This window comes from Epinephelus fuscoguttatus, linkage group LG14 (assembly GCF_011397635.1).
Source record: "Epinephelus fuscoguttatus linkage group LG14, E.fuscoguttatus.final_Chr_v1".
NCBI lineage: Eukaryota > Metazoa > Chordata > Actinopteri > Perciformes > Serranidae > Epinephelus > Epinephelus fuscoguttatus.
Window position 1 is genome coordinate 12039395 of NC_064765.1, and position 23856 is coordinate 12063250.

General features: G+C 41.9%; 1 protein-coding gene across 4 annotated transcripts in view; it reads left to right on the forward strand.

The window, feature by feature from the left end:
* The window catches only part of sptb (spectrin, beta, erythrocytic), a 76177-nt gene that overhangs the window by 6909 nt on the left and 45412 nt on the right, over positions 1-23856 (forward strand). For 2 of the 4 annotated variants that reach the window (XM_049597161.1, XM_049597160.1), the window contains 3 exons: positions 3371-3642; positions 22060-22211; positions 22363-22536. In XM_049597161.1, coding sequence (XP_049453118.1) covers positions 3495-3642; positions 22060-22211; positions 22363-22536 — 474 coding nt within the window. In that variant the 5' untranslated portion in view covers positions 3371-3494. Of the gene's footprint in view, positions 1-3370; positions 3643-7736; positions 8332-22059; positions 22212-22362; positions 22537-23856 lie in introns of those variants that run through there. The other 2 variants (XM_049597162.1, XM_049597163.1) reach the window with 2 other exon arrangements.

The window sequence follows — 23856 nt, forward strand, 5'->3', positions numbered from 1 at the left end:
TTAGGCATTGCGACACAGAGGCACCATTAGTAGCAGTTGATGCTCTGGGCAGCTACTAGCAAAAGGAGCAGGAAAGTCTGCATCAGGTTAGTTAGAGTTGAGGTGGGTGGGTCAAACCAACTCTGGACTTTCACCTGGGAGACTGTTGTTTGTAGCCTCTGAGTTGTTTTAATAACGACACAATGTGCTAATACATTTAGCATACTGTTCTCATGATGTATATCACATGTGATGTTATATTATATTAGTAAGAAGCATACTTATTTTGAGCCAAACCGTGATGTTTTTTTGTCTAAACGTAATCACGTTCTTTTGTGGCCTTAACCAAAGAAAGTAAACCTAAAAACGGTTTGTTTTTTCTGAACCTACGGAATAAGTTTATCCTGAAAAAGACTGCACGCATTTAACGAGCAGAGACTGCACATTTTCTGTGAAAAAGGAGGTATATTTTGAAAAGAGATGATGCATGTAACAAGCGTAAGTTGACATGTTGTCCTTAAACCTCAAAAACTGAAGCAGGAAGGGTACCTATCCATCCATCCATTTTTAACCCCTTATCCTGTTCCAGGTCGTGGGTAGAGGTGGGGGAAAACATCGATACAGCAAAGTATCACAACATTTTTGTTACACAATGCCATGTACTGATTTTTAATGAATTATATGAATTATTAATATTACAAATTAAACTTAAGGTAGCCTGCTAGAGTAATATAATCAATTGCTTTTTCAGTCCACTGCTGCAAAAAACAAAAAAAAAACAGATGTTGAAAACGTTTTTCTTTGTGTACATGATTTACAGTTCAAAAAAGGTAATATATTGTAATATATTTTAGCACAATACTCAGCATATTGCAACATATTTAGCTATGGACCTTTCTTTGTGTCCTTAAGAGAGTCATCATTATTATTATTAGTGGTACAGTATTTAAAATCACAATAATATTGTATTGTGATAACATCATATTGTGGATCCGAACCCCTACTCGTGGGGGCAGCAAGCTGAGCAAAGCACTACCCTTGCATTGCTGAGGATGTCCCTCTCCCCGGCAACACTCGCGGTACCTAGCGTGTCATATATTGATGTTACGGGTCACTGACCAAGCGTCGGCATTTGATGAGTTTGGAGTGAGCCTGTGACAGTCTCATGCGTTGATGAGTGGCACACCTACGCTGTTTATACAGAAGGGTTTTAAATAGTAAGGTTTTAGTGTAAATGCATGTGTTTGGGAATCACTGAGCATACGTTAACATCTAACATCGTTAACACATGTTTTGATATAGTTGCTGTTTTTAAATGTGGTCAGTTTTGGGATTCTCCATTCACGGAGGAGGCATGCGAAATAATCCTTTAAGTACAGTTATGAGGCACCTGTACTTTACTTGAGTATTTCTGTTTTCTGCTACGTTGTACTCCACTATAATTCTAATACAAATATTCTAATATTAGTGATTTTCCACCTCTGTAGATATACAGTAGAATAAACGCACATTGTTTGGCTTATCTCCAACTGTAGTTCAATGTCATCCCTCACATCTCTGATATGATAAATATGTGGTTTTCAGCAGCTGTTGTACTTCGTCAGTGCCACATGAGGACACTGTCATGTCCCTTTTCCTCCATCTCTGTGTGCTACAGTATCAACACAAGTTGTACTCCACTTCTCATTTCACCTCACGTGCTTATTTTCAAAAAAAACACCCACCAACGGAAACACACACAAACATGCGTAGTTCAAACTAAGTTGGCTGCATCATTCAAAAGAAACTGGTTTCGTCATGTTCCGTGGCACAGAGGGGGTTACCCTCCCCCTGTGTGACATGATAAGAGAGCTATGCTGCTCCCAGATAGAGCTATCTGAGCTGTTACCCTTCAACCCGCCATTCCACATGAAGAATACACAGACACACCGACGGTTGAGCAAAGTGACACGCACAAAATGGAGAACGTGAGAGGGGCACTGTGGGGCCAATTTAAAAGCTTTGATAGGCGGGTAAAAATGTACCTGTACCACATCTGAGATCACATAGATTTCTACAAATTGCCAAAATGACATTCTCATGCCAGGTATAGATGCTGCCCCTCCCCAGTGGGGTTAATAAACTGAAGCTTAACATCAAAATACAAACTGAAATACAGCTAGGCAGGAAAAGCTGTAAGGAGCATGCCTCTCGTGCATGAGTAGATGCACACTTCCTTCTGCGTGGTGATACGGTTGGGGGGGCGGGTGTAGTTCGGTGGAAAGAAAATAGTTCCTACATGAAACTGCTCACAACAAGGTCTGTGAATTATCTTGAGTAACCAGGTCATAATTTCTGGAAAGACACATTGCTGTTGAGTTTTTCATACTTATTTTTTTTGCCGCTTTGAGCACCACAAGCTGAGTGCCATCTAGATCCATGATATCCTCCTGAGACCCTGCATGCTCATATGAGGACATCACATTCTGGGTCTGTTGTCCTCGTTTGTGGACATTTTTTTTGGTTCATCTAGTGGTAGCAAAAGCACAATACACTAATCCATGTAAAAACAAGATGGCAGCCATCTTTGCCAAATCAGTCTGCAGCCGATCCCGACACAAAAGTGGACAAGGTCCAAAACCTGATCATGTTTTATGGCTGAAACTTGTTTGTAGTTCGAGATGGCAACAAAGTTGGCCAATTTTAGCAACAAGCTAACAAGCTTCTATAATCCTCTCATTTGAGTACATTGGGACTTAATTATTGTCTCGTTTGAGGACACTGAGACTTTATAATCGTCTCGTCTGAGGACACTGGGACCAATTAGGTGTGACAGACTGTTCCTACAGACAAAAGGACATTCCTAGCTCCGAGAATGGATCAAGGAAAATTCATGCATAGTTTCTAAATGAACAAATCACAAGACTTTTAGATAAGTTGCATTATTTGTAATTTAGTTTTTCCACAACAATGTTGGTGAAGGTGAGCAGGTTAATATTTTATCACGCACTTGTGATTATTAAGATAAACCCATCGTCCCCATATGACGACATCACTGCTTCTCTCCAAAACAACTTCCCATTCAAAGACAACATTTAGTTTTTTATACTTATCAGGTCCGACGGATCCCAAATAGCTAGGGGACATTAAAAATGCAGACCAAACAGAAGCTGAAATCTCAAAAAAAAAAAAAAATGTTTTTTTCAAAATATTTTGGGGTGAACTGCCCCTTTAAGACACATAAAAATACAGCTGGAAATAATAATGTGTGTCTGACATAAATTCTTAAAATGACATCTGCTCTTTCTCCGTCACTGAAACATTCAGAATCTATGAAAATGTAAATGTTAAATTTGTCATCATAATCAATCATAATCTCACCTCTGCTGTCTGTCTTTCCTCTCTGTTTCAGACTACCTCCTTTATTTGAGGTCCATCATATCATTTCATCCCCTCTATTTATTCCCCTACACACCCAGTTCACCTGAGGACGCCGCTTGCCGTCCCCTCACCCGCTTGCCACACTGGCTACCGCCATGACTTCCACCACGGACTTTGACAATGCGGAGATCACGCAGCAGTACAGCCGCATCAACACCCGCTTCGATGTCACTGACGAGGAGCTGGACAATGACAACAGCTCCGCCAGGCTGTTTGAGCGCTCGCGCATCAAGGCCCTCGCAGGTGAGTGTGTGCATAGTAAACAGGCTGTGTCCTTTCTGAGGCGTTTGTGTGACACATTTTTGGGATGACGGTCTTTTTAAGAGTGTGGGGAGGGCAGGAAGGGCGAGCTATAATGAGCATCTGAATGTGTCACTGACCTTCACTTGGATTTAGCCCAAAAAGACAAAATACTCCTGGTGCTCCTTAATTTTCCTCCAAAGCTCTCAGTTTGAGCTCTGCAGGTGTTGTGTGTATGTTTGTGTGTACACGTCTCTCGTGGTGTCAAACCCCCCCCCAGCAGCTGAACCCTGACTCCACTCCACCCCTCTGCAAGTAACTGGCTTGCACATTCCCTGAATGTCCAGCGTCTGACCGATCTGGACAGCTGCCCTGTCCCTCTGCCTCCCCATAGCACACATCTCTGGCATTTCAGGCTAAGCTGGTAAGCTGCAGACCCACCTGTGAGGCGGCTGCTCGGGGTTTTAAAATAGCAGTGTTTCTGTGGTGGAAGGAAGCGTGACAGAAACGCAGAGCTGAGGGTCACACCACGTTTATTTCCGTGAGGCCGGAGACACAAGAGAGGTCAGCCACAAGGTGGTGAAACATGAATTCATTTCTGCGGAGAGGCCTTCTGGTGAGCACTGATTATCATCTCAAATCTTGTAATGACTTTGGGGATATAATGCCTGAAACACTACTACTATTACAAACCTTTTTTAATTTAGCAAAAGAAGCTGAATCTCTAAACACGAAGAACTGCCAATATAAAAATGTTGCAGCCATGTCATTTGAAGTTACAATCCTTATGGAACAAGTCTAGTGTTATTCTATATTTTTCTTACTGTTAATAAATCACATGAACTATCAATGAACTGATTGAACAGAAAAGTATGGCATGTGTAGTCAAAACCTGATCTGGATCATTCCTCTGTGCCACAGAGCTCCATTATCACCCCAAAGAACACATCAATAAACCACACTGTTACACTGTGTGACATGTCCCTTCATTACCATAAACGTGGGCGCTGTAGTTTATTTTGAGCCAATGCCAGGTGCACCTGCTGACACAAATACTGGCCACAGCACCTATGCTGTTTTTCCACACGTGTGCTGAGCTGTCTCGGTGTGACTCGGCACGTCAGCCCAGCGTGGCAGGGATTTGCGTCTTCATTACAACAGTGCTAAGTGAAGGTGTGTCTTAAGCTGATGACGGCTTGTCCTGAGTGATGACGCTGAGAAGCAGCGGGCAGCTCCACGGCTAAAGTCCCCCGTTATTTTGTAGTGAGTGTTCTCCGCAGGTAAAGGAGTTGATCTGTTGGAGGTGAGCTGTTTGCAGAGGTGCAGTAAGAGCCTGTGGCTGTCTCTGCTTTGCTCGTGGTATTAACAGAGTTGCTTCTATTGAAGAAAAGCTGCTAATAAAGTTCCACTAGTTTGGTGATAAACACATTTGATTTACTATAGATTCTTCACAATAATAGCCCCTGTTATTTTGTTAGGTAAAAGCTTTAACTGTTGAGGAGCAAAATAATAATATAATAATGGTAGGATTTCATCAGCAGTAACTTACCAGGAATTCTGTCCAGCTGGTAGCGAACATGAAACAGTAAAATAAAGTAGATATCTGGAGTACAAACAGGACGCAGGAGATAAACCAAACTCCAAACCACCGAGATTCAGCCTTGTCTTACTTTGTTCAGACATATGTTGAGTGTCACAGCACATGCTTGTTTGATGGGGACTTTAAGGGAGAAGGTGGTTGGCTATAGTTGGCGAGACGTCACTGCGAACCACTTAGAGGCGGTCAAGCGCGCTTTTGGCTGAACCCTGAAGACGGTCCATCTCGAGTGTGGCTCAACATGTTTTAACTGACAATGGAAAGGCAAAGCGATGCAGCATTGTTTGACCTGGCGCTGCCAAAAGTGCCAACAGAAACATGTATTCATCCCTAGCTGAAAATAGTTTTTAACAGTTTACTCCCATGTGAGTAAATGAGTTGTTTAAAGGTTATTTTGTAATGCTGTTACAGGTCCGGCCAACTTTAGATCAAGTTGGGATGTATGTGGCCCATGAACTAAAATTAGTTTGTTCCGTTAATGTAATGATTCTTACTTTCAGGTGATCATACACTAAAAAAACATACTTACTATGTTACATTTCTGCCAATATATCCCCCTAAGTCCTACACATTGTACCTTTTTTTGGCGTTTTTCTACTTAAAAAATGTAATTTGATTTAATTTAATTGAAAGAAACTTTCACAGGGAACGTATTTGTTGATGTTCACACATGGCAATTAGAAGTGTGTGACACATTACATTATCTTACATGATCTTACATCACCATTTAATGGTGTGTTTGTGTAGATGTAATTTTAAAAAGTTTAAAATCATTTTGTAAATAAACATTTCATGAGTAGTAGTTGTTGTCAATTGTTATTTGATTTTAGTAACTAAAAACAAACATTTATGTCGTGATAGAGTGATAACACACATTATGGTGAAATGGTAGTGCCTTTGTAGTCATCTGACCACTCAAAGCGCTTTTTACACTACGAGTCACATTCACCCATTCAAACACACACACACACACACACACACACTGGTGGCCGAAGCTACCATACAAGTTGTCACCTGCTAACCTGCTTTTAACACACTCACACACCGATGGAGCAGCCATTGGGAGCAATTTGGGGTTCAGTATCTTTCTCAAGGATACTTAAACATCCAGACTGGAGAAGCCTAGGATCGAACCGCTTATCTTCCGCTCTACCTCTGAGCCACAGCCACCCATGTATATATATAGAGTTATAGGAGCTAAGCTATTGTGCACAGATGTACATACTGGTGTGCGTTGGGCACAAGAAGTTTGAAAACCACTGCATGAGCTCACCTGGTAGAGTAGGAACCCCACACACTGGACCTTTAAAGCAAAAACATGTCTATTTCCCCTTAAAGTCTCATTGATGTTACTAAGAATTGATGTTTTCGTATTTGTTTATTAGGGAGAGAGTAATTCTCCCTTACAGAGCAGAGCCTTTTCCCGCCAAAGCTTTATAACCATTTGCTGTTAATGGTTGACACCTTGGTGTAAGTTTGCCTGACTGATGCAGTCAGACATGCAAACACAATGAATGGCTTCTGCTGAAATAACGCTGGTGATAAACTGCAAAAAAATTGGGTTGTATATAATGAAAATATGTCTGATTTAAACATTTGATGCCAGCTTTCAGTACTCAAGGTCATGCTTATATTTCGGGCTGTAAAGACACAATACAAAGACGTATTGACACTTGATATCCAGCTGTACATCTCAACATCTGGGTGGCCGAAATATTTTAAGTCTTGTCCGGACTGTTTCCCGGGCAGTGCTCTCACCACTTTTCCTGCTGTCTCCTTCTGTCTCTTTAAGTGATGAAGGCTTCTGTGTGGGTGTTGGTGATATTGTGTTAGAGTGCTGCTGCACTGATGTTTCTGTAATGCAATCAGTGTTTCCTGTCAGAGAGGGAGAGAGGGAGGAAAGTCAAGAGAGAAAGGCAGGAGATGAGAGAGGCTCTGAATGACGCCCGCTGCTGATTTACAGCTTGTGAACTCAGAAACTTGCATCCCAGCACGCCTTCAAAGCACATACATAACATACTGAATATCCAGCCGTTTACACTGCTCCTTACATGAACCTAAAAATAAGACGCGCTCCTCTGAGATGGACAGTTTTATGCTGGATTATTGGCAGAGGAAATACACTTCACATTCAGTGATGTCATGACTGTGTGGGAGCTCTGGGTAGAGGGAGGGAGGCTTGTCAGCACATGGACGTATTGAAACATATTGTATGCATGGATGGGGCTGGAGAAACCACTCTGAACTGAACCGAAGGCTGCCTGAGCCCTTGTGCCGCCTGAGAGTGGAGGCATAGCATCATCACGGCAGCAGCGAGGAGAGAGTGAGAAAGGAGGAAGAGAAAGGAGGGAGGGAGGGAGGGAGGGAGTGAGTGAGGGAGCAGGAGTGAACACGAGAGGGATCTGGAAAGGAGGACAGAGAGCCAAGAGACAGAGAAGAGGAGAGACGTGGAGTGCCAAGCTCCTCTGCTGGCTCCAGGCTGTGTTGTTGTTGTTGTTGTCGTTTGGGGGTCAAGATGAGCAGCCCGTGCCTGCTGCGCGCTGCCCCTATAAGCCAACCCCGGCTCAGAGAGGTCAAGATCAGCCTGAAGGCCAGCAGCAGGGAGACCACAGCCATCCGGAGCAGCAGCAGCAGCAGCGGAGGGACCAAAGAGGCTGCCAGCCGGCCCTTTGCCCCAGCGGAGAAGGAGGCCCCTGTTCGGGTCAGCATGAGCATGAGCCGGAGCAGGAGCACCCCACCGGTCCACAGGGCCCAGCGACCTGAGAGCAGGAAGACGGCGAGGGTAAGCAGCAGCAGCAGCAGCAGCAGGAAGCAGCAGGAGCCTGAACACCACCCGGAGAGGAATGGCACTCTCCTGCACCTCCCACTGGCGGTTGCGCCCGCGGGACTGTCCCCCTTCTCCTCATCCTCCTCCTCATCCTCCTCTTGCACCCCCAGACGTCAGAGGCCCTCTCACCCCCACCCTCCCCCCGCCCTCCTCTCCTCCTCCTCTTCCTCCTCAGCTAAAAGTATGAAGCGGGCTCGCTGGCTGAGTTACAGCACCTCCAACATCTGTTTCAACTCCATCCTGGATGGACGCTTCAGGCAGTTGCAAGGTACAGGGTCCTGATGGAAGAGCGGTGTGTGTTTGTGCATCTGTGTGTGTTTGAGAGCCACCCTCACCCACCTCACTGATGAGATGGAGGGAGATAACACTTTCCCAACCATGCCCCTCCCTTCCCCAACTTGTGTTTGTGCTCAGGCCAGGACGGGAGCGCGGGGAGGTTGGGCTGTGATGTGAGCAAGTGTGAGGTTACTTTGTCATCCTGTTGTGAGAACTGGAAAAAGGTGGCGGCAACAAAAAAGTCTGAGCTTCCAAAGCGGTGGCCCTTTTATTGAATGTATAGGGTAGTAATTTATTTATTTTCAGGAAGCCGTAGCTCTGCCCCAATTGTTCACTGACTTGGCTTTGAATAATTCATAGGCAAACTCCTAAAAAGCTTGTGATGTTTTCCCCCTTGAAAGGTGCACTCTTATGCGCTCCATTTTCTTAAAAATAACAACCATATTCATCATTTTTCGCTTGTCACCTCCTCTCCATATGACCCTAACCCTTCACAAACTGTTCCAAAGAACAAAGCACAAGTGTCTTTTGATCCCAACCTCCTTTTTTCCCTGCACGACTGCGTTGGCGGTGTTAAAAAATAATCAATTTCTCTGGCGGTTTAACTTCTCCCTGCCTGTGTTATTAAGGTTTTAAGAGAGAGGTTTGCCGTCACTGTGGATTTTTGTTAGCTTGCACTATGCTATCCAACTCCCTGATGACAGGAGTGCATTAGTGAGAGGAAGAAAATGGAGGAGACGATGCCGGAGCAGAGAGGGAAACATGCTTTTTTTTATCTGCCTCTGCTAGATTTCAAGTATAGACTGATTCTGAAGACTGCAGAGTCAACTGATACGTGGAGCGGCAAACTTCTGAGGCTCTCCCAAATGAGAGTGGTTGTTCAGAGCCAAGTGTATTGATCCCCCAATTGCATTTCATGAAATTTTATTTAGCCGTTATTAGGTGGATCTGGTCAAGACCTCAGCAGGATGAAGTTGGACAGAACAATAATAACAGAAAAACAAAAGTAATAAATAGACAAAGAGGAGAAACAGTCTGAGCTTTGCATTTATTGATTTTAAGCATTCGTCCGTTTTCTTGTGTCTTTTTTAGTGTTTGACACACTCAGTGGTGTCGAGTTTTTGTGCAGCTCTGGTTACAGAAATATAGTTTTTTCTCCCCATATTGGCTTTTTTTTGTGACAAGTTGACCTTTAACCTCTTAGCTTTCTTCAGTGTGCACACCTCGCCTTCAAGTTTTTAGGCCCTCGATCTTCTCTCGGTACAACTCACCATCAGTTTGACCCTCATCTTATTGTAATACATGTTCTTTACACAGTGGTAAGGACACAGTTCACCCCAAAATCAAGAAAACATATTTTTCCTCTTACCTGTAGTGCCATTTATCAGTTTAGATTGTTTTGGTGTGAATTGCAGAGCATTGGAGATATCGGCTGTGGAGATGTCTGCCTTCTCTCCAACATAATGGAGCTAGCACTCAGCTTGTGGTGCTCAAAGTGCCAACAAACTATATTTAAAAAAACTCAACATCAGTGTCTCTTTCCAGAAATCATGACCTGGTTACTCAAGATAATCCACAGACCTTGTTGTGAGCATATAAGAACTATTTTCTTTCTACCAAACTGCATCTACGTGCATCTACTCACAGATGAGAGGCTCGTACTCATAACAGCACGAGATGTAAACATCAGTGGTGTCTTTCTTGACTGAGCTGCAACATAAGCTAGCTCAGATGTTGTTGTGAGCAGTTTCATGTGGGAACTATTTTCTTTCTACTGAACTACACCCACCAACTGTATCCCTGCACAGAAGGAAGTGTGCATCTACTGCTACCTCACCTAGCCCCGCTGAGCTAGCTAACGTTACAGCTCAGACGAAGAGGAAGCCATTAATGTTTACATCTTGTGCTGTCACGAGCGCGAGCCTCTCGTCCGTGAGCAGATGTATGCTTCCTTCTGCATGGTTTTACAGCTGTAAGAAAATAGTTCCACATGAAACTGCTCACAACAAGGTCTGTAGATTATCTTGAGTAACCAGGTATTGATTCCTGAACAGACATTCTGTTGAGTCTTTTAAATGTATTTTGTTGGCGCTTTGCTGGCACCACAAGCTGAGTACCATCGAGGAGAGAAGACAGACAGCTCTCCAACACTCACACCAAAACAATCTAGATTAATAAATAGCACTACGGGTAAGAGGAAAAATAATTATTTTTATTTTGGGGTGGACTGTCCCTTTACGTTTTTCAGTTCATGTGCTCCTTTCGCATCTTCTTATAAAGAGTATTCCACTCATTTACCACTTTACTCCTGTAAGCTTGTCGTACCCGTGCATCAAAATTGATAAAGCAGAACTAGATATATGTTTCTTCATTCCATGCGTTCTACTACTTCCTCGTCCCAACCTGGCGCCTACATTACCCATAATTCAGCTCAATTGTTGACAGTTTGGTCTGAGATTCTGGTGTGTTATGCTAGCAGTGGCTAACATAGCCTGAAGCAGAGATGAGAGGCGGGCTACAAAAGTCTAGTAAACTCACTATTTTCTGACACTACACCACCAGATTTTTGTCTTTTTCAAACTTGAAGTCTTCAGCCACCACTGACGCTGACTCAAGTGACATTCCTTGAGGCAAATATATCAGGGGCATGTTCCAACTGAAAATGGTGTGAACCATTTTTCCTGGTTTCCTGGTTGAATTACATATTTCCTTGAAACAGTGTGCAACAGGCTTTGGGGTCCATTTTCTCTCAGTTGGTGGGTGTATCAGAGTTATTGCCCAATCAGCAGCGAGGTGTGTATAACCCTAATTCCAGCAGATCTTTACTTATTGTGTGTACATTTTTTTATTTCACACATGCTTTGTAAGTGCAAACTGAAGTTTACCCATGCCAGTAAAGCCCTTTGAATTGGATTCAAACTTGCTGTATATAGGCACTGCGCTTGTGTGTAACGGGATGTCCAATGCACCACCGTTTCCATTTAAATAAACATTTTGCTACGTTTTGCTACATTTTGTACGCGCTGAACGTGGCCAACATTTCACGCACACAAAAGGCTTTATACAACTTTTTTCCACATTGGCAACAGAACTCTCCAACACCTGACCTTCCTGCAGCTTCCCTTTAATCCTCTCAAGTCAAAATACTGCCATGTTTTGCCCTTTACAAGATCAGGAAACTCTGACAGTCTCTAATGTGCATTAATCTGGTGTTTAGCTGCTGCAGAACGTGAGTCCATTTAACAAAAGCTCCAACAATTCATCTTGTCTTGAGGAGGCGTGTAAACAAAGCGAACAGGGGAGGCGTTTCGTCTAAACTCCTCGACGGGCCCGTTAACAAAGTCCTGGTGTCATGGCCGCAGGACAGGTAGCACTGGCAGTGTCGTGACTCAGGCATGTAGCAGGGTGCTGTTGGATCCGCTGGCCACATCCAGTAAGAGCTGACTGTGGGAAAAAGACGGATCGGGCCGTAAACAGGGAAAATCCATCAGCATGAATAAGTCATTGGGCTCTCACTGGAGTCAAAGAGTGGATGAGAGGTTACACAGTAAAAGCATGTGAAACAGAGGAATGTTTAGTAAGACCGGTACTGATATGCAGGAAGAGGAAGTTGGGAAGTTAGAAAATTAACGTAGCACAGCAGTGACAAGACGCTGCTGCTGTCCAGTCAGTCAAAAAACTGAGTTAGGGAAGTTGGATACTGTATGCTGCACTTAAAATATTTAATTCATGTAAAAAGACTGTGACAATAGAAGCTTCTGTTGCAGCACCAGAAAGTAAAACCAGACGTTAAACATACAGTAAAGTTGTCGTCGGCCCTTCGTATGAACTACTACAGCTACTTTCCTTTTTATGAAGTGTACCTAAATGTGCAATGGGCAAATATGTTGCAAAATGCTAAAGCTTGTCGAACAAAAATCTGAACTTTTATATTTAAGTTTTCACTTGTAAAAATACAGAAGACAATTCAGAAGTCTTCAGTAGATGACACTTATGCTCTTGTGTGTTTTGTTTTCTCTGTGACTTTGAATTCATCTCACAAGGATGTGAATATTTTTTACAAGTGAAAATTTAAACATACAAGTCCAGATTTTTGTTTTCAAGTTCCCACATCAAGTCTTTGCCTTTTGTGACATATTTACCTTCATAGCATACCAACTTTGACACAAAAACTTACCGCAACACTAGAGAAAGTTAGCTAATGCTCATGTAAGATGAGATGTATTTTCATGAGGATGTATCCAATAGATTGTCTTGTTTTCTCTGTCCGTTATTTTGCATCTACATGATTTAACTTTACCTACATTCATGTATTATTTACATATTTTATTTTGCTCTTTATGTTAAAGTTTGGTGGAGTGATAGATGTATTTATAAGATGTGAGATGCCAGTATTGTTGTCAAAGTTCAGTTGTCCTAAGTTCTTTTTGGTGGATAAAGTGGATCAAGTTACACACAGAGAGGCTGTCCCCATGCTGTAACTTCACCTATGACCCTTTGATAGTTAATTCAGTAATAAGTAAATTTATAGGTAAGACAGGAGAGAGAAACCTGCCTTATATATAGATATACATATTGCTGCACTTACCTACATGTCCTACTATTAAAGTTAAGCAGTAGAATGCCACAGATCAACAGTTATATCACAAAATACTGAATATTAAACACAACATACCTCACTGGGAGACTTACTGTGGTCTTGTTTGACTTGTTCTCAGTCAGGTTGCTCTATTTTGTGATCTTTAAAGAAACTGACACATGAGAATCTTTGTACATTAAAAGAAATCCCTTGAATGTGTTTAAATAGACATGAATATCCTCGTCATGAGGCTTATCCTGATTCTGATCATATTCAGGATGATGTTCACATGAGCACAGAGAAATCAGGTTACACATGTTCCCTAGCCTGGTTCCAGACCATAGACCCCGCCCACTCAACTGAGTAGGCTTGCATCTCTGGTCTGGCATACTTTAATGAATTTGCGATTTATCTCGTCCAAACGCTGGACGGACCAATGAACGCCGGGGGTCTAGCGATTAGCCAATCAGCGCCACGCTGATGTCAAGCTGTACGCCGGTGAGTAACTGGCGAGGATAGCAACAATGGCAACCGCTACAGATCCTACAGACCACATTAACGATGCTATCGAGGTATTTCGCCACTGCTCGCGTTAATGGAGGACCAAATTAAGGAAGCTGCTAAACTGGATGTAACGGCGATGCAGCTGGGCGTGCACAACAACAGAGACATTTTAAACGGGCAATGCTTGCTTGTTTTCGGCACCCCCGAGGCATGAATGCTAATGACGTCACATTCTGGGTGAGTCGTTGATCTCTACTGATTGGTTAGGGAAAAATCAAATTCCCTCCCCTTTGTAAATTGCCTTCAATGGAAGCCATGTCAGACTGAAGGTTCTGGGAGCTCCAGTCTGACACTCAGGCTACATGTTCCCTGTATACATGAAAAATGCTACTAACCCAGTTACTGATTACTGAGTCTGTTTGTGTTGGCACTGTGATGATTACACAGATAAACTGACAACAGGAGATGAGAGCGGAAGGAGATATTAAACACTACATTGTATATTAACTTCCTTATGACAACTTAACTGATAATTTTTCTCTGATCTGATTGCTAACAGCTGTCTGCTCTGAGTGCCAACCATGGGCTCTTTCTCTTTCTCTTTCTCTTTCTCAATCACATACACACACACACTCCTTAGTAACTCACCTAAGATTATTCCTGAAAGCAGCTACGCTACTCTTGTGTCACTGTCCTCCACACTGGAGCTAGGCCGTCACTGTCACCGTGTACAGGACAGGAGACAGTTTATGAAGATTTGCAGCCTGAAGCTACACCTGTGCAGGTAGTTGGAGTCTATCAGTAACCTGGATATGGTTTCTGTCAGAGTACTCCAGCTAACATATTCAGGTTTCCCATTAATAGGATAAGGTCTTATCCCGGTTTCTGAAAACTGCATGTGGTGTTTGCATGCTCAAACATATAAATGGAATGCTGCTTATTAAGATCTGAACCTCGGGATATTATGTGTTCCATGGTTATGACTGTTTGGTGTGATTTTATGGGTGCGTGTTGTTTGTGTAGTTCTATGTCTTATTTGTGGGTGAACTTCTCGAGCAGAGCTGTCTGAGGATGCAAAATGAATTTCAGTATAAACCGACAATACATTGCTATAATATTGTATCGTATCGCATCGAACCGTATTGTACCGCACCGTATGGTATGGTGTGGTATTGTATCGTATTGTACCGTAATGTACTGTACTATATTGTTTTGTATCATATCATATTGTATCACATTGTGTCATATCGCATTGCATCACATCATATCATATTGTATCGTACCATACCATATCGTATTGTACTGTTCCATACTGTACATTACCATACCGTATCATATTGTATCGTACCATATCATATTGTATTGTATCGTATCGTATCCTGAATTATGATCATAATTGTTTTACTCATGCCCATATAAGCACACTCAGTGTGTTCTGCTTAAAAGTTTGAATGCAGAATATTTGTTTCCCTCCTCCGGCAGAGTAATTACACAAACACTGTCGATAGATCGTTTTGATCTGTGCCTGCAGGTGAGCTTGCGGCATGTTCACCGCCTTCATCAAAACACCCTTTTTCTAAAAAAATTTTTTTTTCCCAAAGCATCCTATCGCCCCCAGAGGACACTCTCTGTATTTCTCAGTATACCTAAGTTGTGTCTGTGGTGACTTGCCCACATTGGTGAAACATGATGCATTTGCATCAACCAGTCAGAGCTAAAGGGGGCAGGAAACGGGGAGAGACCCTAGCGACGGAGCCGGAGCTGGGAGGATGGCAGAAGATATGGTGTACAACACTAGGAAGTGTTCAAAAAAAGTTCCCGGTGTGGCTTTATCAGCACTGTGTGAACTTGTTTGGCAGGTGCTTTTTCCATTCATTCATATTTTAAAGTCCCGCACTCCAGCCTCCAGTGGATAAAGTATGTTTTATGTAATTTTACATCGCAAAAGCAATGTGCTATATCATATGTGTGTATACATATACATTATCATTGTCAGGAAATTCAATTGAGAAACAACATAAATAACTAGATTGGAGTCAGCATTATGCAACAAACCCAAATAATGACACTCTGAGCAAATACCTCAATATCAATATATATAAAGCCCATAGAAGAAGAATAATTCACAGTTTGCGTTACTGGACTCTCACTCACACACAAGACAATGAAATCCCAGCAGATACTGAATCTCATATCACCAACTGTTAGATGTTGTATTGATTTTCTGCCCGGCTCTACAACACTACTGCTGGAATTTTGAGGTTAAACAGAACTTAGTTTTCAGACTAGCGCTGAAGGCTCTGTTCAGCGGCGAGCGCACACACAGTGCTGTTGTCATATCGAGCTTGTTGAACTACTCATCTGGAGACGGCCCGGCGAGATGCATGCATGCAAGCAACCATCCTGCTTCCCTCCTCCTCCTCCTCCCTCTGTTGTCCCATGCTTCCTAAATGGCCAGGAGCATCAATGTGCACTCCTCTCAAGGTCTTGCGATGTGAGACGATACGGGAAAAGCACATGCACGTTTCTGGGATGTGCTCGTCTTACTGCGTCCACTGTTAAACCCCTTGGGGAACAGAACCCTAAATAGTTCAGAAAGCATTTGTCACAGGTTTTACTGCACATAGAGTCGCCTTGTTGTTTTGTTGTCGCTGCTGACAGATAAAGATGTGACAGTTTGTGCCAAATCAACGCTGACACTCCTGCTGGAGCTCTGAGTTATTTGCATGTTTTAATTCCCATTACTTTTTAATGCGGTGGTAATCCGTGACGATGTAGCGGAGCGGTGCGTGCTGTTGTTCTGCTGAGGGGAGCAGGAAAAGCATGATTTATTTACTGTACTCTGCTGCACCATGTGTTTTACATACAACAAACCCTGATTTCTCCTCTTTGATGGTGCTAAGAATGGAGTTGGAGCTTGTGTGGTGCTTACTAGGTCATTTTTAGACACTGTAGGTAATGTATCTTGTTCTATTTTCCTTGTTGGGTCTCTGCAGATTAAAGCCTGCACCTCAGTCACTCTCTCCATTACTTCTTGGCCGATCCGTGTTAGCCTCCATCGCCTGGCCCCCTTTTTCTCTTCCTGCTCTCCTTTTGCGCCACTCTCCTCCTCCTTCACTCTGTTTTATTGTCTCCTTCTTAACCTTTAATCCACTACCTTTAACTCCTTCTCTCTTTCCTCCCTCTTCTTCTTCTTTGGCTTGTTCTTCGCCTGCTCTCAGCCTCGGGGTCTGAATCATTTATCACACCAGTCATTAAGGATGCAGTCCTTTGCACTCCTTAGTTTGCAGTCATATTTGGGTTCAGGGATAAACAGGGCAAACTGTAGCAGGCAGACAGAGGGGAGGTCACGTGTTGCAGGATGTGTCGACAGAGGGGAAAATGTCTCTTCACCGGTGCTGACCTGATAAACTTTAAGGAGCTGTGTGTGTATTTACAGTGTGTATACAGTGGGTTTTTGTTTCTACTGGGAAGCCGAGGGTGTAATCAAGGTGACTGCAGTCAGCTTGCATCGTCCTTGCTCCAGATAACTCTGAAATACTCTCTCAACTACATATCCACCAGGGCTGCAGCTAATGATTAGTCACTGCTAGATCAATTGTTTGGCCTACAAATGATAGAAAATACTAAAAAATACTCAAGTTACCACAGATAGAGACAGATGATGTCCTTTAATGTTCTGTTTTTTTCTGATCAATACTCCTTTTACTCAACTGCATGTATCTGAGAGCTTAAGTTCAATAATTAAAAATATATTTAACAAATAAATTGTGATGTATTACATACTGCCAGCTGGCAGTATGTAGTATAGCAAAAACATAGGCTCCACATTTCTGGCTGCAACATTAAAGTGATGTCCACACTGAAGAAGTATTTCACTGCTTGAAAGATGGCCTTTTAATAAAATCAGGATGTTTCTGCAGTAGACAGACGCAAATACTTTTGAAATTGGTGCCACAGAACCAGAGAAAACAGAGCAAGAGGGCGCTTTTGCTCAAGAGGAAGAAAACCTACAATTACCAGAATGCACTGCGCCACACCAGACAAATAAACACTCCTGCTGGTGGATGATGTAAAGCGAACATGATCGTTTGAGACAGTGGCAGCATAGTATTACATGTAAACAGTAAACTAAAACACGTCTCTGAAAACATTTGAGGTGAGAAATATTCAAAGCAGTTACAGAATCTATTTGAGCTGAGTTTTTTTGGCCTCTGTTATCACTGTGTAGAATGGTGCCTACTTCCTGTTCACAAACCCTCAGGACTACAGCTAAACATAGCCCTAAAATATTGTTCTAAAAACACTGTTGGAGAGAAATACACAATACAGTAACATAATCTTAATGTAGATTTGCCCAGCACTGCCTAGTTTGATCGGAGTTCAGTCTGAGTTTGACAGACAGTGGCACGGTGGTGACATGGGTAGTGGACAATACGAAAATGCAAAAGTACAGCCTATAGTTCAAGCAACAGTGCGAGAGCCAGCGAAACTCTGCCGTATGATGTAAATTACATCATCCGGCGGAGTTTTGCCAGGGGCACTGGTTAGATGGAGGGAAGTTTACAGTTCAGTTCATTAACACATACTACCCACACTGTTTAAATACAAAGCTGGTTAAATACTGGCAATGTATCCTGTAAATGCATCGCTATTAAAATAATCTAGTATTTAGCCGTCCTGCATAATTAGCACTTTTACTTTTTGTACTTAGTACATTTTGAAGTTGAAGTTTTGTTACCTTAAATAATTGATTAAGTAATTAACAACTAACAAAATTTGTCAAGTTTCTATTTAAGATGAAATGGTTATTTATTTTATTTATTTATTTATATGATTGTTATTATTATGACATTTACCTTAATGATATTGCGAGGCCCTTGAGTCATCTACAAACTAAACATATTGGTTAATCCATAAGAGGATGCAAGTTTTCCAAAGCTTTTGTTCAATACGTTGGAATGAAACCTTAAAGAAATATTTTAAAAGCTAATGTAACTGTAAAATGTCCTGCTCAGTTAATGCATATATCTTGGTAACAATTCTTGTTTTGTTTTATATTCTGATCTTCACATGTAATAAGAGAAGGTTTAAAATTACACAGGGCGTTTCATATGCTTAACTAGATGCAGATACAACCCCCAGTCACAAGCACACACCCCCTCACAGCGCCCCCGCTCCCATTCACACTGAGTGTGTCCACAAACAAAATAAACAAGAGTGTAGTACATTGGGTCATGCCGACATACGGTCCCATCAAAATTGGTTTTATTTTTGCTGCTGAGTAGGAGGCACATCTGCCGCGCGCTGAGATATGATTTTAAGTGTGAGCCCGGCAAGATGTGTCACCATGTGGGCAGCGCTCATCCTCCCAAAAACCTGTCCAAGTCTGACGCTCGTACTCTCTGCCTCTCTCCGCCCTGTCAGCCCTGAGTTTTCAGGCAAAATTGCAGTCGAGGAATTTTGGTATAAATACTGTACACCTACGCTTAACTATGCAGAGGACTTTGTGTTTACTTTTCGTGCATGTGTGTGATGTTATTATGCAGCACCACTTCTCTATCTGCACTGCAACGAGGAACAGGAGACGTAGATGGTTAAAGTAAAGCTTTTCCTCAGGGAGCACCCTCCTGTGATGGCGTGCATCACAATTGCAGTGGGCCTGTTTACAAAAATACTGAAGTCACATCAGCACTACTAACTAATGAATTATGGATTATTTACAGATTAAAGGGTGACTTTGTTTTTTTGTTTTTTTAACCTTGACCTGATTGTTCCATGTTTTTGTGTCTAAATTTGGAACAACAGTTTTTGAATTTTGGTCCAGCACTGAGTGAGAGCACTGCAGCTGGCAGCTGTGACACAGGCTGCAATGTAACCGTTTGGGGCATTTGGGCTCCTTAATTCACCCAGTTTTTGCCACTGACAGGCTCAGATTGCTACTCTAAATGCCTGACAACATTATGGAAATGATCCCTACAGAGATACACCTTCAGTTTCATGAAATCATCATCAAACCCACCAGACTCCATTTAAATAAACAGTGATTTTATCATCCTGAAACACATGTCCCTCCAAGTCAACAGAAACAAAATAAATCTCACACAAACTGTCTTCTGTCAATCCTTAACTCTTTATTGGTTGAAATAAACCCTTAATTCACCCAGTTTGACGTGAAAATATGCTGACTCTATACAGGCTAAAATGTTTTTTTAAATGGAGTCTGGTTGGTTTGGCCACAGCAATTTCATGGCTGTTTCTGGTTAAACAAAAGGAACTTTCTCTAACAAAAAGGTCTATCTCTGTAGGGATTATTATTATTTTTTTAAAGATATTTTTGGGGCTTTTTGGCCTTTAATGGATGGGACAGATAAGCATGAAGCGGGGAGAGACACGCAGCAAAGGGCCACAGGCTGGAGTCGAGCCCAGGCCGCTGCAGCAACGGCCCTGCACATGGGGCGCCGGCTCCACCACCAAGCCACCGGCGCCCCGCTCTGTAGGGATTATCATTATAACAATCTGAGCCTGTCTGTGGTAAAAAAAAAAAGTTCTTTTAGTGGACGTAAATTGACGGTGTGCACATACAGTATGTTGCTTGCTTGCACAATGTTTGCTTTGCAGCCTGTATCACAGCTGCCAGAGCCAGCGGTCTGACTTAATACTGGACCAGTTTAGAAAAATAATATTCCCATTTGTCACATAGACCCAAAAACATGGAAGAACAAAGTCAAGGTTAAAAAGAATACGTAGCAGATAAACAGCTATCCAGCAATTTATAAAGTAGTTAAATTAACTCTACCAAATTGGGCAAATTGGCTTGATTTCTTACAAACAAATAAGGAAAGTTAAAAATAAACAAACAAGGAAATAACGATTAAAGATTAAATTAATTATTAATAATTCTGTGACATAGTTTTAAAATAATAATAATTATATATCATTATAACAAAAACAATAAATATACTGTAATTTTTCCTTTTTAAATATTTTTCAATTTGTTTTTTTAAATTTGTGGGCATTTTTTCCCATGTTTTGAAAGAAATCACACCAAATTTCTCAGGGTTCAAAGGTTTAAATACTTGCGAAAGGCGTCTGAAAGCAGCACAAGAAAAGTGATGTCGCTCCAGGTTTCAAGGGGTTAATGCATCTCTAATTGTAATCCAGTGATACAATACTATGTTAGTCTGAAATAGGCCATTCTGCATAATGAGAACCTTTACTTTTGGTAACTTTTGATACTAATACTGTTGTATTTTTGTATCTTTTGTACTTTCTTTTACTTTTTACCCTGTGTTATTGCGATTTGACTGCAGTAAGCCATCTGAAAACTTCTTCCACTACTGTCAGTGGTCATGTTGAACATTTCCGTTGTGTATCGCAAAAACAGGAGTGACCAATAATGAGTCCTCCTGCTGTAGTAACTGAACAGAAGTTAAAAACTTACAGCATTTTAACAACATTTTACTGACTGACATACTGCTCTAATTCCAATAAATAAGATGAACTGTACAAATATACAGTGGGAATTATGTGGCTAGTGTGGCCTAATTTTTTAATGTGTCCCTATTTGACATTAAGTGTTAACAGTGAGGCTGTCTCTGGCTGCACTGTGATGAGGCTGACTACTTAATTGACTTTAATTCATGTTTTGGTTTTGGACACTGATAGATTACTGAACAGTCCTTTAGGGCACTCGTCTAGGGGCGCTATAGGTCAGTGGTTCCCAACTGGTGGGTCGCGGTCCAAAAGTGGGTCACTGGTTCATTCTGAATGGACCGCAAGTGACTCGTAAATGTGTCAAGTTTGTAAAAAACACACTTTATTTTAGAATACACTGAATTTCCAGAACAAAGCTTTTATCTTGATGTGCCATTTCCTGCTGTAGATTGAGTGACTAACGGTGAGTTACTTGATAGAGACAGACAACTAGCTTGATGACATGGCCAAACACAAGTATGTCGCTTAATCAGAACAATAGAAGAACATTTCAGAAAATAGAACTCGTCCATCATGTGGTTTCCTTTCATATCCTATAATACTTAGTATATTGCTCTGTAGTGTTTTCTATAATATGTGTGCAGAGGAGTGTCAGTGTGTGTCTGCTGTGGCGAGAGCCTTTGGACAGGAGTCAGACAGCCTCTTCATCTCCTGCATGAACTGAATACTTCTGGTTCACCTGCAGAATATCAGGCTGTCACATCAGTCTCCTGTCTGTGCCGAGGGCCCCTCTGTCTCATAATAGCTCCATGGTTATGGAAATCATCTTTCTTGGAGGCAGAGCTGATGTGAAGTTAGAAATACTATTTTTTGGTAGATTAAATTAGTGGAGTCAAAGAGTCATTTTTTACAGTAAGTGCATGTTTTTGCCGCAGATAAAGCTCACTAGCTAATATAGATAACTGGGAGTGTCCAGGCTTTACTTTCCCAGTAAGTGCACAGCTTAACTCTGCACAGAGGATTAATTTAACCAGTAAGATTTCCCTGTTTCCAGAGCAGACTCGACTTCATCTATCTGAAGAGCCCTTGAGCAGGACGAGTTAATCCCCACCAGCTCCAGTGGTGCTGTTCTGTAGATGTGAAGTTATTTCATTATTCATGGAGCTCATGTTCTTTCTTTTAACTTTGTGCTCCCATCAGATGAGCGTGAGGCGGTTCAGAAGAAGACCTTCACTAAATGGGTCAACTCGATCTTGTCCCGGGTTGGCTGTCGCATCTCTGACCTCTACCTGGACCTGCGGGACGGACGCATGCTCATTAAACTGCTGGAGGTGCTGTCCGGCGAACGTCTGGTAGGAAGCTCCCTTGTCAAATCTTACATTTTATATTTTTCTATGCTTTTTTTACTCTTTGTATTATGCCTCTCCCTCTCTTGTGGTCTGTCTTACCTTTATCATTCTTCCTTTTCAATGTTTTGCCTTTCTTTCTTATATCTGTCTTCAGCCAAAACCCACTAAGGGCCGAATGCGTATCCACTGTTTGGAAAATGTGGACAAGGCACTGCAGTTCCTCAAAGAGCAGAGGGTCCACCTGGAGAACATGGGCTCCCACGACATCGTTGACGGCAACCATCGTCTCATCCTCGGCCTTATCTGGACCATCATCCTTCGCTTCCAGGTAAACTAAGACCTTGGCTTGAAGCAAAAACTCAAATTTAACATTATTACCTTATTTTATTTGCTGATTTCAATCACTTGTCACTCTTGTCTTTTTACATCATTTATCGACCCAATCCCAAGAAAAAAATTGGCGTTGTATGTGTCTGCAAACCAAATGTAACATATCTTAAAATACCCAGTTTTGGTGGCACAGTCCCCGCTAGAAATGCTGTGTATGTGATGTATCTGCAAAAAACAACCACTTTTCATGGCACTATCCCAGCAGATAATGCAGAGATGTCTTGCTAAGAAACACCCACTTTATGCTGCATTATCTCAGCCAAAAATGCAGTGACGTCTCAGTAAAAAACAACCAGGTGGAAAGTCATCGAAGGGTTGTTATAATACCCTCACGTTTGGTGGCAAAAACGCCACTGGAAACGCAACTCGCTAGAATACAACCAATTTTGTTGTTCGGTGGTCTCGTATAGTAGGCTGCAGTTTCCACCTCCCAATGACAAAGTCAACTCATATGCTACGCCACTTTAGAAACGTTACTATGACGCATATGAAAGGTACAAATGTAATGCATCTGTGGTTTGCAGAATTGACAATGCCAACATTTCCTTCTGCCGACTGTGCTGCAGTTGTATAAAAAGTTACCATCAAAGCCTGACGATGTTTAAAATACAACTTGTGTAATGCTGAGTACTATTCACCATTAACTATTCAGTGTATTACTCATAATTCAGGTCATGTGTAAATGTAAAAGCACAAGAACAGCTTCCTTAGTGTATCTTAGTCTACTTTAATGACTGCCCCATAACACTGGATAATTAAATATTCAGTACATCACTTCACTCTCCCTGTTAGAGATCGTATGAGACGTGTTTTGCAGTTCTCATCAAAACACAAAAATGATGTTCCTCATTACAACAAGATATGACTTATTGATCCCGAGAGGGGAAATTCATGTTACAGCAATATGAGAAACAGGCTGAAGAGGTAGGGAACAGATCTGAAAATCCAAATAATAACGATGATAGAAAGTACAATACTTATGTGTGCAGAAGTAAAAAGTCTAGTGCAACTCTGTAGTGTTATTAAAGTAGAAATGTGACTTCTCAGTTACACTGAGATATTGTTTGTATTACACATAAGTGTATATGTTGTGGTATATAGATATAAAAGTAAAAGTAAAATACATGAAATATACACTCACTGGCCACTTTATTAGGCACACCTGTACACCACAGTATGTGTAGGGTATATTGCACCCTAAATGTACAATATAGCATACACCACAAAATAAAATATGTGATAGAATATATAGCAACAG